The sequence below is a fragment of the Oryzias latipes genome, chromosome 13 (genome assembly GCF_053564925.1).
Source record: "Oryzias latipes strain Hd-rR chromosome 13, Olatipes_Hd-rR_3.1".
Lineage (NCBI taxonomy): Eukaryota > Metazoa > Chordata > Actinopteri > Beloniformes > Adrianichthyidae > Oryzias > Oryzias latipes.
The window spans coordinates 35415469-35429264 of NC_136249.1; the positions used below are offsets into that span (position 1 = coordinate 35415469).

Consider the following 13796-nt stretch of genomic DNA (forward strand, 5'->3'; position numbering starts at 1 on the left):
CTCTATAAGGAGTCTGCAGGTTCAGCTGGAGGTTCTCCATCTCCTCAGATGTTAAAACTACACCTCAGACCCCTGTGAGCCCCCCAAGACCCCCTGCAGATTACATGCCAGCCCAAGGTTGGAGTGGATGATGTAGTGACGTAGCTGCTGCAGAGCGCGTCCTCCTCCCTGGACAGTGAGGATCGTGATCTTTGACTTCCCTTCATCAGCATCCAGCTGAGACTGATGGGGGGAAGTCAGAGAAGCAGGTGGACGCCCCCCTGGTCTGGTGGATTGAGGACTACCTGACAGGTCGACCACAGTCTGTGAGACGGCAGAGCTGTGAGTCCGACACCCTGATGAGGAACACAGGAGCCCCTCAGGGAACCGTGCTGCCCCCCTTCCCATTCACCAACTACACTGCTGACCTCCAGCACCACTCTGAGCTCCGTCTCCTCCAGAAGTTCTCTGATGACACAGCTGTAGTCTGAAGACTGGAGAATGGACAGGAGGAGGAGTACAGGGGCCTTGTGGAGCGTTTGTCAGGTGGTCGGTGGAGAATCACCTGCAGCTGAACGCCGATGGTGATTGACCTCAGTAGGAGAAAGTCCCCGCCCTCCCCAGTCTGTATCAGTGGGATGGATGTAGAAATGGTCTCATCCTACGAGTTCCTGAACCTCCATCTGGACACTAACACTAGGGGGGGTCTACAAGAGGGGCATGAGCAGACTTTACTTTCTGAGGAGACTCGGGTCCGTCCGTGTTTGCAGCAGGACATGAGCCTGTCATGACATGTTGTACCAGGCTGTCATGGCGAGCAGCGTCTTCTCTGCTGTAGTGTGCTGGCGTCACAGCAAAGGACGCCAACAGGACAGACTGCTGGCTAAACTGTGGACCACCATGGACAATTCCCCCCCCCCCCCCCTCCTCTCTACAAAGTGGTGGACAAACAGAGAAGCAGCTTCAGCAGTGGACTCATTCACCCCCCCCTGTGCTAAAGAGCGGTACAGGAAGTCATTCCTGCCATCCGCCATCCGACTCTACAGCTCATCTGGTAGCCGCGGGTGTTCATGTCAATAAGAGTTTCTCTGTCCTTTGTTTATTGTTCTGCGACTACGACTGACTTTCCCTACAGGATTTAATCAAGTTGATCTTAAATCTTGATCCGTCCACCACTTAGAGGCGTTTATTACATTTCTGTCTGGACCGTTTGGCCGATTTCAAAGGATTTGGATTCACTGGGATCATAAGAACCTTTATCTGATATCTGTAAACAACTGAAGGAAAACACACCTGATCCAGGTGATCACCGCCAATGAGATCATCAAGATGAACGCTTTATGATGATGAGGATGTGCTGATCAGTGGGCGGAGTCAGGCTGCTGGCAGTGACTGAAGACCAGCATCCTCTCTGCTCCTCTCTGCTGCTGTCGTGAAGGAAGGTCTCAGGCTGTGAGGAAGATGAACTCCAACGGTTCACCTTCATCATCAGCCTCAAAAAACGCGCCCCCACACACACACATTTAATCCACATGTGGGGGTTGGGGGGGGGCAGCTTCCTGCCAGCATACACACACAGATCTAGGATAATCCACAGGAATCTTCTATTATTCAGCCTGTTACGCAAACGGATGAGATCATCGATACACAGATTGACCAGCAAGCCCCGCCCCCTCGCCGGGGCCACACACGCCACTCCAACCACAGAAACAGAACGGCTGCAGTTTAGTTGTTAGATTTTAGTCTTTATTTTACTATGTTTTTGTCTTGACAATTTGCTAGTGGACATGTGAAAACCTGGACCAACAAAACATCATCATCATCATCATCATCATCATCATTTAATTACAGTGTCAGACTGCAGTAACAGTTAGATGTATTTAAAAAAAGGAAGAAAGAAAACCTCCAAAGCAAACAGAAACAGCAAAAGTCCATGTTCTCCTTGAACGTGTGACGTTTGTTTTCTTCCACGGACACAACAGTCTAAAAACACGGAACACACACGGCTGAAGACACGGCAGCCGGTCGGGAGGCGGCAGTCCTCAGGGCAGTTTACACACTGGAGCATCACGGTCCTGCTGCACTGCAAATATCTACCGGGTAACAGGGGGGGCAAAGAGCAGGGCTGGGGGGGGGGGGTCTACAAACCAAAGGGGGGGTCAATAGAAAACTAATTTTCTTTTTTTTCTTCTTTTTCTTTTTAAGTCATGAATTGGAAGGTTTGGGGGGGGGGGTAAATAAGTTGTCAGAGGGAGAAAGTGGGGTGGGGGGGGCTGGAATGTCTCGATTTTTCTTTTTTCTTCACATTTTTCTTTTCTCTTGTAGACAAATATAAAATCTCACAGACAAGCAGAGAAAAACAAAGGACTTGATGTACACATGTTTATGTATGGACGGAGAGGGAGGGGGGCCAATGGGAGGATGAGATGGTGGGGGGGCGGGGCTTGAATTATTGCTTTCTGAGTAAGAATGATTTTCTCTGGTCTACGTGAATTGCATCTCTCATCCCGCCGCCGCCGCTCACCGTGCTGATCTGTTTACATGCCATGACTCCGCTCAATCGGGAGGAAGGAGGGGGGATGAAGGGGGGAGGGGGGAGGAGCTGGGGGCGGGGCTCAGAGCTCCTTGCTCAGCGAATCCCGGGCAGTTCTAATCCTCTTTGTGTGGCCTCACACGTTTCCCGCCTTTTTGTCTGGTAAATGATAACAGAAGAGATTGAAATTAAAAAAAGGTCTTAAAAAGGAATAATAATAATAACAAAAACAGTCAGAGAAAAGGTTCAGTGTGTGTTTAGTGCAGATGATTGTGCAGTTAAGCTTTGTGTTACAGAAACCCCACAAAGCAGCTGATCTCTGGACGAGTCTCTGGCTGTCCGTTGAGCTTCGGCGTGGCGGTCTGACAGGAAGACGGTCCCTGAAATGTGGTCAGGAAGTGGGTCGTCCCCCCCCCGCCTGTGAGGCGACAGGAAGAGGGCCGGCTAATCTGGCTTGTTGAGGAGGCTGAGTGGCTCTTTGATTTTGGGCTCTAATCCTTTGATGGACTCAACTAAACCGGCTTTTCCCTCCCACCTCCGATAACGGAGCTAACCGCCACAGCTACCGCCGGTTCGAGCTACCAGCGGGCTGCCAGAGCGCCGATTAAAGGATTGAGGAAACATCCCAGCGTTTCCAGGCTTGGACTTCTCCTGATGTGCTTTAGGTGCTTCTAACCCAACAATGTTACCCCCAAAAAAGTATTTAAATGTACTTTTTGAATAAATTATTACCATTTTTATTATCAGAGGACTCATAAATATTTCTCACAAAACTCTCATTTTAATTAGATTTAAACTTTTTTTTTTACTTCAGTTCTGTTCAAAAGTCCTTTCCTGAGCAGGAAAACGTCCGTTTCCCCAACAGCCACATGTTGTTTCCACCTGCTGGCTGAAAGCACCAAATGCTTCATGTCAAAAAGGGATTGCACCTCCTCATTACTCCTCATTGCTCCTCATTACTCCTCATTCGCCTACGTGGTGATTTTTTAAAAGCTTAACTGAGTCCTTAAGCTACGTTCACACCCCCCACGTTCCAGCGGACCCCATCAGTGAGAGCATTCATGCCTTGACGCGTTGCTAAGCACATTTTCTAAGAACGTTTTCAGGCTAAAGTAAACGACGTTGAATTTGGACAAAATCAGGGACTTGGAATTGGTGGTGACGCCTGGATGGCGTCACTTTGAGTCACTGAGGTTGGAAAATTAAGAAAATTAGGAAAATAGGAGGGTCCTAGAGAGGAGCCACTGCATCTTCAGGTGCGTCTCCAGGTCCGTAAGGCCACCTCATGAGACGGCGTGCAGAGATGGAACGCACCATTGTCATGTGTGCGGTGAGTGTATCGTGAAGATCATAGAATTTACACGCACGTGTTGACGGTGGCGTCCTTACGCCACGCTCTGGTTGGTCGGAGGGTGTGAGTCCTGACCGCACACCAATGCGTGTGGACGTGGTCCTAACTACTCTGATTGACTCACTTCCTCAGGTCTACCAGCCAGGCTGCAGCGAGGAGCGTGCACGTGACACGTGAACAACACTGAGGATCTTTCTGTGTTTAGTCCACAGGATTTGGGGGGGTCGACAAATGACAAATCCGTACAACACGCCTGCATCGCCCCTACTTTATCCCAGCAGAATGAACATTTTCTCTCTACTGCCCCGACATTTCCGGCGGGGCCGCCTGCGTGCCCCGTACAGGTTTGACGGCCCGTCTCTCCCCACTAAGGGTGGAGGGGACGGTGGCTTAAGCCGTCCTAAGAGTTACCGGAACAGAATAACGGCCCCTTCCTGCTGGGTGACGCTCTGAAGTCATCGTTCCTCTTGGTGCTTTAGATGTTACATCTTTCTCACATGTCCCCCCCGCAGCTCCATTACAAGCTGAGCTTAGAGGAGAAAATAAACGGTTGAAGTTGGCGTTTGCATTGGATGCTGCAAAAGATAAAAGGTAGAAAAAAAATCCTAAAGGACAGAACTGTCTAAATCTCCTTAATCACCAAAGTACTGATTGGTGGACAGACAGCACTGCTGATGCTGTGGTGTCAGTATTGGCTGATTTAACCCCAATGTAAGGAACCAAAGTGAACGTTTGTCAGACTTGGTTCTGAACTCCAGCCGATGGACGGATTGGGTTTGATGAGTCGTGGCTTCATCTGCAGGAGGAGCAGTTCTGGTCTCTGTCAGATCAAAGACCGAGGAGCACTTGAATGCAGAGGAGGCTGGGATTCATAAATAATGGAGGAGGTTCACCAGCAATTCACCTCCTGTTGCTCAGCAGCCCTGAGCGGCTCCCAGGTGGGCAGAAAAAGAACCAGAACGCTGTGGTGGAAGGAGAACCTGCCTCTGTTTCCATCAGCTGTCCTTCTGTTATGAAGTGGTTTGGATGTGAACCTGTTCATGAACTTTAAAGACGTTTTCTGTTTACGCTGATGTCTGGGTCCCTGTGACCTCGGAGGGTCCGGGCCCACGGAGGCTCAGTGACAGAAGCGGCCGCATCTCGACCACCGGAGGCGTCGTTGGCGAGCTTGGAAACCTTTTCCATTTGTAACGATGCGACGCCACTTTCCTTCATGACAGAAACGGCGGATTTCCATGAATTGTGTGAGAACTTCACCTGCTTTTCTCTGGACCTTAAATGCATCAAAAGTGTCTAAACTCTGTCCTGGCTCCTTCCTGACCACAATCCAGTGCTGCACGCACAGGTGTGACGTGATCCGTGTGTCTGCAGGACGTCCACACAAACTACACTCTGATTGTCTAGAGTCCTCATTTCTAACGGTCAGGCTGCAGCGAGGAGCGCGCACGCATCACAGGAACCGCTTTAACCGGCTCCTCGTTCAGTCTGCAGGATTTGAGGGTTGGAAAAAAAGAAAACTCACCTACTTCCCCCTCAAGTGTTGTATACGTGTTCACTACGACCCGTCGCTCGTAGAATAAGATCTCTCTAGGCGTTCAGTCAGCGGTCGACCACCTGGACACTTCCTGCGGCTCACCTGCGTGTCCTCTACAGGTTTTTACCGTTTTTCCCCTCCAGTCGGCCCGTTTTCACCCGTTAGGACAGTTGGGACTTAAGACTACAACCGGCACCACCGACGTTTGTTTAACCGGGAACATTCCTGCCGCCGAAAGCCACAAAAGGTCAACATTTGTCACCGTCTGAGCCTCTGAAAAGGCTTTTTTCAGGGAATTCGGGAAAAAGACCAAACGTATTCAGCAGCAGGTCTGAGGTCTTTCTTCACGTCCATCGTCCAGCTACAACGTCCAGTTGCAGTTGCTCTAACATTTCAGAAAACCCATTTCAACCCTTCTGCACTTTAGATTTTTTCTAAACGTATTCATCTGTTTTGTTTCAAAGTTATATAGTTCCTCTTGATTATTCTAGGGAGTTCTTCTGATCCCAAGCATTTCACCGCATTGTTGACCGTCTTTTGATCCTCCATGTGACCAAACGTAAAGTTCTCCTGCACCAGCCTTACGGCGCTCTGCAGACTTCCTGCTCCTTTAGCCTAAAACGGACAGTTTCTACCTTTGGTTTGTGTGCAGATTTAGCAGAAGAATTGCCCCCCCCCTCCCCTATCTGCTGCCAATATTTAATGTTTTATAATAATAAGACAGAAGGAATGAAAGATCCAGACAAACGTGGAGTTCTTGTGAACCCTCCTGAAGTCACATGACACCGCGCCTCGCTGGCGGGACCCCCACATTCCCGATCTCCCTGTGATCCCCTCGTTCATGCAGGTGAATAAAACGGTGCGTATCTGTGAGCGTGCGTTTGGCGTGCATGCCTTGCATGTCGTCCGGGTTAAATGTCTGCATCGCAGACGCCGTTTACGCCGTTGTCGACGCACAGCTCCTTCTCTAATTGGCCGGTTGCTGCTGACATCACGCTCTGAACGATAGCCACTGCAGCCTCTCTTAAATCTCTCTTCCTCATCTCATCCTCCTCCCTCTCACACCAATCATTTGACCCCGCACCATCCAGAGAAGCTCCATTCAGAGGAGACTCCGCCTCCCCCCGCTTCTCCTCCTCCGTCCCGCTAACAGCTAGCGCTAGCCCGGCGTGTTTGTTAGTGTTTGGTGGAGCTGCAGCTGGTTGTCTGCTGTCAGCGAATCCTTCTCTGCTGCTGCAGATGTTCGGAGGCTCCTCAGAGTCCCGCCGCCGCTCTAACTCACCACTGTTCACGGCTGTGTCGTTGATGATCTTGGCGTTGGCCTCCTCTTTGACTCCTCCCAGCTCCTTGCTCTTCTTTACGGGACTGCTCTCCGTCGTCTTCTCCTCTTCCTCCTGGTGATTGTGCGTGGCGTTCTCCTCCACCGTGCCGTTGGTGCAGCCGTTTTCTCCGTTGGTCACGGGAGCTTCGGCTGGCGTCTCATCTGGCTCTTTAGCCGCCTCGGTGTCGCTCACCTCCGCTGGCGGCGTTTTCTCAGCTGCGTCTTTGTCGTTGGCCTCCTCGGCAGTAGCTTCGGCAGTAGCTTCGGCTTCGCCGTCGGCGGCTCCTTCCTCCTCTGCTGCTTCGCCTCCTTCTGCAGCCTCCTCTCCCTCTTTGGCGCCCTCACCCTGGTCCACGCTGCTGGATTTGCCCTTCCGCATGATGAAGTTCTTCAGGGAAACCGCTCGGCCGAAATGTGAGCGCTTGGCCTTGGCCGACTTTCCATCTTTCCCGTCCTCTGCAGCTGCGTCCTCACCTGGAGGAGAAGGGGGAGAAACCAGGAGTTACCTTTGTCTGGATGCAAAAGCGAAACTCCAGACCAGACTCACAGAATCTGACAGGACAAAATGAATTGCAGAACATCTGATAATGTTTCGAAAAAAGAACTAAAATGCTCAAAAGTGCTGTGATAACTATTCCGCCTGCCTGCAGAGGGCGCCGCAGACGCAGAACCGTTTACAACTGTGGCCACGAGACAAAGAAGAAGAAAGAGGCAAAGCAAGAAAAAAGCAACAAATGTTTTCCAAACATGACGACAAAGAGGGCTGCAGCTGACAATCCTATGGAAATTTGGGAAGATAAGACCATCCCAGAGCTTCACGCCAAAGAAAATCCAGATAAAGTCCAAACTGCAACATTTTAAATTCCAATTTTATATGAGCAGCAGAAAAAAGAAACTGCTTCTTAGTGACGATGACGAGCTGTGAAGTCACAGGAGGAGGAAACAGCCCATCCCTGTACGGGTTCATACCCGGTTCATGGCCCGGGACATCGAGCGAACAACACCCCCCTCCCGCCATCGGCACAAGTGTGCCTCGAAGAATTTTGAACACAACTTTGGCATCTTCCACACGAAATCGGTAAAATCCGAACTTTTTATTTTAAACGTCATCGCATGTCACCAATTTGAATTAATCAATAAAATCGATTGATCTCCCAGCTCTAATTTAGTCATCAATTAAAGTTTTCGGGCCAATTTCCCACATGTCTCAAAGCTTTTATTTGTGCCTGGTTTTATGCATAAACATACTAAACTGCATCATCGGCGTAAAGCCTAATATCTCCACTTTGAACATAAGAATTCAGATAATTATTAATAAATCTGCCAAAGCGACATGTTTAAAGAAATTGATTTTTCTGCAGAACTGATTAATTTGTGTCTCCAGCTTCAGCTCCGGTGTCGAGGTATCGATTTAAGCAATCAATGCTTAAATCGATTGAAGTTGTTGAATGTGTGTTCAGACAGCTAGTTTACTGGCTGTGCCTGGTCAGACGCTCTCGATCACATTCACAGTCTGAATGTTCGATTCCGTCCAGCTGTGGACGCTACAAAGAACGTGTGGTTTCACAGCTACAGGACAGCGGTTCAAGGACAGACTCTGACTTTGTGGTGGTTGATCTTCTGATTTGTTAGAAATGTTGGGAAACAGCTGAGTACCTCAAATAGCTACTTCCTAAGCACCTGCCAGGATTCTGAGCTTCAGAGGATTTCTGTCCGATCAATCAGGAGTTTTCATGAAGGTGTTCTAACTACCATAGAAACCAGAACCACAGACAGCAGATCATCCATGGATCATTATCAGCGGTCAGCTGTGAGTGTGAGTGTGCATGGGTGTGTGACTGTGTGTCTCTTTTGCCAGCTAAAGGTGAATCCTAGTCAAATGTTCAAACTCCTCCATCAAAAGGCCAACGGTCCAAAGCAGAGGAACCGACCAACACCAGAGAAGGAGCTGCTCATCAGACGATGATCTAATGATTCCCCGTTTCTGAGTGTCTGCATGTGTGCTGGACGCCTTCAGCTCCTCATCTCGTGCAGGAGTCTCACCTGAGGCGGCGGCTGCAGTGGCGTCCTCCTCTCCACCGGGGGCGCACTCTGTGTTGGCCCGCTTGCTCCTGGGGATGACTCTCTTTTTGAAGGAGGTCCAGATCTCGTTGGCATGTTGTGTGACGGTTCCTCCTCCGGCTGCTGCCGCCTTCTCCTCCTCGCCTCCCTCTGCTTTCTCCTCTCCTCCCTCCGTCTTTGCCTCCTCGGCCCCTCCCTCGGCTTTGGCCTCCTCTCCCTCCTCGGCAGCCTCCTCCTTCTCATCTCTTTCGGAGCCTTTGGCTTTGCCGCTGATGCCGACCACAGAGGAGTCTCTCTTCAGACCCTGGAAGGTCCAGGAGCGCTTCAGCTTCCACCTCTTGTGGCCTGACTCTTTGGAGTCTAGTGTGGAGGAGTCTCCGCCGCCTCCTTCTCCCTCTGCTCCCTCCTCCTTCCCCTCCTCTCCTCCGCTGCTCTTCTTGTGGGCTTTCTGGGCCATGAGCTTCTTGAAGGAGTGCCAGCGCTTCATGTGCTTGGTGGAGGCCGAGGCGGATGAGAGCTTCTGCTCCTCCTCTGCTCCTGCAGCAGCTCCTCCCTCCTCCGGGTTGGAGTCTGCAGTGGTGTTAAGTGCTTCGGGATCTTCTAGACGATCCAGGGACCTGGACCGAACCTTGACTTGCTTCTCGGGTTCTGTGGCGGCCGCGGCGCCGTCCTTTTTCTCGGTGCTGCGGTGGGAGAAGATCCTCGCCACCGGCTTCCTGATGAGGTCTCGGACGGAGGACTTAGCTTCTGCGGGTTTGCTCTTCTCCGTCTTCTTCTCCTCTTCTTTCTCTCCATTTTCTGCAGGCTTTTCTGCCTCTCCTCCTTCTTCACCTCCTTCTGCTCCTCCCTCCGCTGCAGCGGCCTCCTCGCCTGCCTTTTCTCCCTCTTTGTCCCCTCCTTCCGCTGTGCTCTCCTCGCCGCCTCCCGCGGCCGTGCCGTGCTCCTTCTTCTTCCTCCCTCCCATCACCTTCCCCAGGCCGCTCTTGTTCAGGAAGGAGTCCAGAAAGGAGGTCTTGTGCTCAGCAGAGGCGGTGCTTTCCGAGCTTTGGGGAGGAGCAGCCTCCTCACCTGCCGTGGCGCCCTCCTCGGTGCCTCCTGGCGCCGCAGCGGTGTCATTACTCACAGTCTCTTTGTTTTCAGCGGCGTCACTGTTAACGGCGGGGCCGTCCTTCTCAGCCGCCTCGCTGTCCACCGTCTCTGAATTTGTGCTTTCCGCCGGTTCTTCTGCCTCCGCCGGTTTGGTTTCAGGAGCCTTCCCGTCTTCCTGGACCACCGGCGCCGCACTGGCCTCAGTTGCCGCCATCTCAGAAAGGAAACACAATGACAACAACAACAAAAAAGGCGTCTCTCTCTCTCTTCTTCTCTTCCTTCCCTGGCCTTCTGCCCTCCTCTTCCTCTCTTTCTCTGGTGTCGGGTTCCTTCCCTAGTGTTGGCTCTCAGGTCATGGAGAGCAGAGCGGAGAGCACGGGCGAGGAAGAACGATACTCAGCATCCTACTCGTCCTCCAAACTCCTGCAAAGACAAAAGGGAGGCCGATGGTTAATGGTCTCATCAGCACCACAGACGTCCAGTCAGGTCGGTCTGGACCGCCGCTCTGCGGGAAGAGCTTCAGAAGGGATGGGATGGGGGGCTATTACACCGTTTGCTTCTATGGTGACGACACGGCAGGCCGCGACGGCGACCACACTCTGAGTCATTTCTGCTTCCTCTGCTCCCTAAACCTTTTTGATGGAACATGAAGCTTTTGTCGGCTTTGTCCTCAGTTATTAGCAGATTCTCCACGTCACCAATCAGCTCTTTTTCAGACGGCGTTTTTCCGTCTGCTCCTAACAGAAAAATATCAGAAATGGATTCTTCACAGCCAGCTGGTTCAGTCCCCCCAGCCGGGACGTGAACCGGAACATCAATGGGGGACCTCCGGCTTCCTCCCACCGTTCAAAAACATGCGTTATAGGTTCAGTGGTCACTCTAAATCATCCCTATAGGTGTGCATGTGAGCGTGCGGGGGTGTGTGAATGTGACAGACTGGCGACCCGTCCAGGATGCCCCCCCCCCCCTCGCCTGCTAGTAGCCGGGATAGACTCTGAACAAACGATTCAGAAGATGATTGAATGAATGAATGTTGTGATGATCAGCGTGATGGAAAAATATCCATTAATATCATTCTGTGGTCCCCTCAGTTTGTGGAAGAATACTTTTTATTTCTAAGAAAAGGTGGTCTGGGTTCTTATGGGTACATTTTCTAGATAAATGTCCCCCATCATCAGAATTCCATTCCAATCGTGTGCACAGGAGTTTCCTAAAGCCGTGAACGGCTGCAGCTTCTTTCTGAGCGATGATCCGTCGTCATCAATCCCACCAGCAGGTCGTCCTGCAGCCTCAGACGGAGTCACTCTCCTTCTGAAAGAAACCTTCTCAGCAGTCCGGCTCCCCGCTCTGCTCTCTCCTGTGTTTTGCCGTTTGAGCAGACGGCTCCCGTCTACATTTGGAGGTTGTAACACGTTTGAGAGCAGAGTGAATCAGCGCCGGGGTCCCGGGGTGGCGAGGAGAGTCCAGACGCTCAGCCTGAGTCAGCCTGGAGGACGGGCGCAGACGGACCGCTGAGCAGAGTGTAGACACATAAATCACACGCTCCAGATAATCCCACAGCACGCTGCTGGCACCAACAGCTGACCAGCTGCTCGGCTCTCCGCTCCAACGATGCCCGGCTGATGGGCGGGGCTTTAGCTCGCCGCCCATCAGCCGCCCGAGAGAGGTCTGTCCGTCTGCAGGACTCAGTGTTGTTTCACACCTCTGCGGCACAGATTAGAGACGGATCATTTGACGGAAGTGAAATAAACCAGCCAGATGATGGAACACTTTCCCGCCATGGCTCCTGAAAGCCCCCCCCCCCAAACGCGGAGCCATCAGCTGTCTCTGAGCGAATGTGGGCTACCTGTCTCTCTGTGTGTGATGAATGAGAAGCAGCAACTTCTTCAGCTTCCAAAACCTAAATGTGTTTCCTTCCAGCAGGCCAGCCTGAGGAGGAAAAGGAGAGAAGGATCCCAGACCTGATGTGTCCCCGCAGCCTGAACGCCCGCCACCAGCTGAGACGGCTGACGCTCCTCAAACACATCACAGCCGGCGCCCCTGAGGCGCAAAGACCAACGGCGGGCAGCACCGTGACCTCCAGCCGCGTCTGCGTAACCCCTCTGTTCACCTCCGACGCGTGAAGTTCGATTTCTGAACTCATCCAACATGAAACCCTCAAACGCCTCAGAGGAGTCACTCCTCCTGATCTGCAGCTTTTTCCTTCCCTTCATCTGTGAGCCGCCGCTGAAGGAAAGAGCCGGTCTTTCCCTCGGAGACGCTCCGCCGCCTTTATTGTCTAAATAAACAACAGAACCACCGGAGAACCCTGAAGCTCCAGCAGCTCCTGAAGCTCTGAGGAGGAAACACCAGCTGCTCTCCTCACATGTTGACGGACAGGACCGGCCCCCCATTGCACTGTGGGATCCTGCCAGCAGGGGGCACTAACCACTGCATGTGATCATAAAGTAGCAAAAGCCAGAAAATCATAATTGGATGAAGTGCAGCTGCACGGCTGCAGCCATCATGCATGAAGCTGCACAGCACTATTTCTGCAGCCGTGCAGAACGCAGCGGCGCTCAGAACCGTGACGCCATCAGCAGCCCAGGTTTTTTCTACTCCGCTCACATGGCGGCGGCGGCGGCGCTCCAGCAGAGCGCTGAGCTGCATGTGTGGCTGAAGCCCGAGAAGCTGGAGCAGCATCAGACGAAGGAGGACGACAAAATGGAGGGAGGGATTGAGGGGAGGAGGAGGAGGAGGAGTGGTGCACTCTCTTTCCACTCGTTTGTTCGCCTCCATCCATCTGTCTGTCCTCTGTCTGGTTTCTCCTCCTGAGCGTCTGCTCCTCACCTCCTCCTCCTCTTCTTTGTCTCCTTTTTTTTACTGCGTTTTTGCATCCCTCTCGATGTCCCTCACATCTCCCATCCTCTGTTTCTCCTCCTCAGCCGGTTTCTCCTTTCTTATTCCTTCTGGACCGTCTGTGACTCCTCTTCCTCCTGTCAGACTTTCTCAGTGTCAGAGCTTCAGGAGGAGGAGAGAGTTCACAGCAGAGTCCCTCCTGACTTGCATTTGTCTGTCTGGATCCTCCTCCTCTCCGTTTCCAGCCCCCAAACAGTTGAAATCCTCATTTTGGAAACCAACTCTACGACCTCCGAGAACCACTGACGAGTGAACAGAAGCCCTTCAGACAAACTCCTCGACCATCTTAACTCCTGAAGGTTCAGGGGACATGAGGAACCTCAGGTGTGTTTCATGGAAACCAGAACCTGAACGTCAGAACTTTGCTCCACCTCAGTTCCACCAGCAGTCCTGTGTGTCCGTGTGCTGGGAATGTTCCTAGAGGAGAACTCTGTGGTCCTCCTGAAGTCATTTGGGAGCCAAGTCTGGTCAGGGGGCAGCAGATGCTCCACCTTTGACCTCAGAGTCCGGTTGGTTTGTCAGCCGGGATCGCTCTGTTCCGGGATCGGACACGTGAACGGGGACCGCTGCAGACCACAAAGTTTCCATCCAGTTATGGGTGGATGCTAACCAATGAAAAGAGTGAGTTCCACCTGAGTGGCTTAGTGGTGGAGTGGTCACCCACATTGGGTTCAAATCCCTGGCTGGGTCATCGTGAAGACCAGGTGACCCTCAGGGTTAGGGGGAAGACTTGAGGGTAAAACCACCAAACGGCTCTTGAGTGAGACGTGTCCCCATCAAATGAGGACACTTTTTGCCCCCCAGGTGTGTGAGCGCTAACGTTCATCTTAACATTCATTGATTTCCCAGTCATTCCAGATTTCAGTTGGCCCGTCCGGGCTCCTGTCCTTGCCGTGGACCCCGACCCCGCGGTGTCCCACCTCCATCCGGATGAAGCTCGTCTGCTGGACTATTCAAACATGTAGTTGTAGAGTCAGATAAGCTAATACTTCTCTAGGAGTTCTGTTACATGGCCTGTCCATCCTGGGGG

At 52.1% G+C, this 13796-nt stretch overlaps 1 protein-coding gene across 2 annotated transcripts in view; it reads right to left on the reverse strand.

Annotated features, from left to right (window-relative positions):
- Nucleotides 1–1703: 1703 nt before the first annotated feature.
- Nucleotides 1704–13796, reverse strand: part of si:ch211-137a8.4 (uncharacterized) — a 29344-nt gene continuing 17251 nt past the window's right edge. Inside the window, exons 1-4 of one of the 2 annotated variants that reach the window (XM_023962032.2) lie at nucleotides 12698–13330; nucleotides 8762–10291; nucleotides 6680–7192; nucleotides 1704–2671 (exon numbers count right to left, since the gene is read on the reverse strand). In XM_023962032.2, coding sequence (XP_023817800.1) covers nucleotides 2649–2671; nucleotides 6680–7192; nucleotides 8762–10082 — 1857 coding nt within the window. In that variant the 5' untranslated portion in view covers nucleotides 10083–10291; nucleotides 12698–13330 and the 3' untranslated portion in view covers nucleotides 1704–2648. Of the gene's footprint in view, nucleotides 2672–6679; nucleotides 7193–8761; nucleotides 10292–12697; nucleotides 13331–13796 lie in introns of those variants that run through there. The other variant, XM_023962031.2, reaches the window with a different exon arrangement.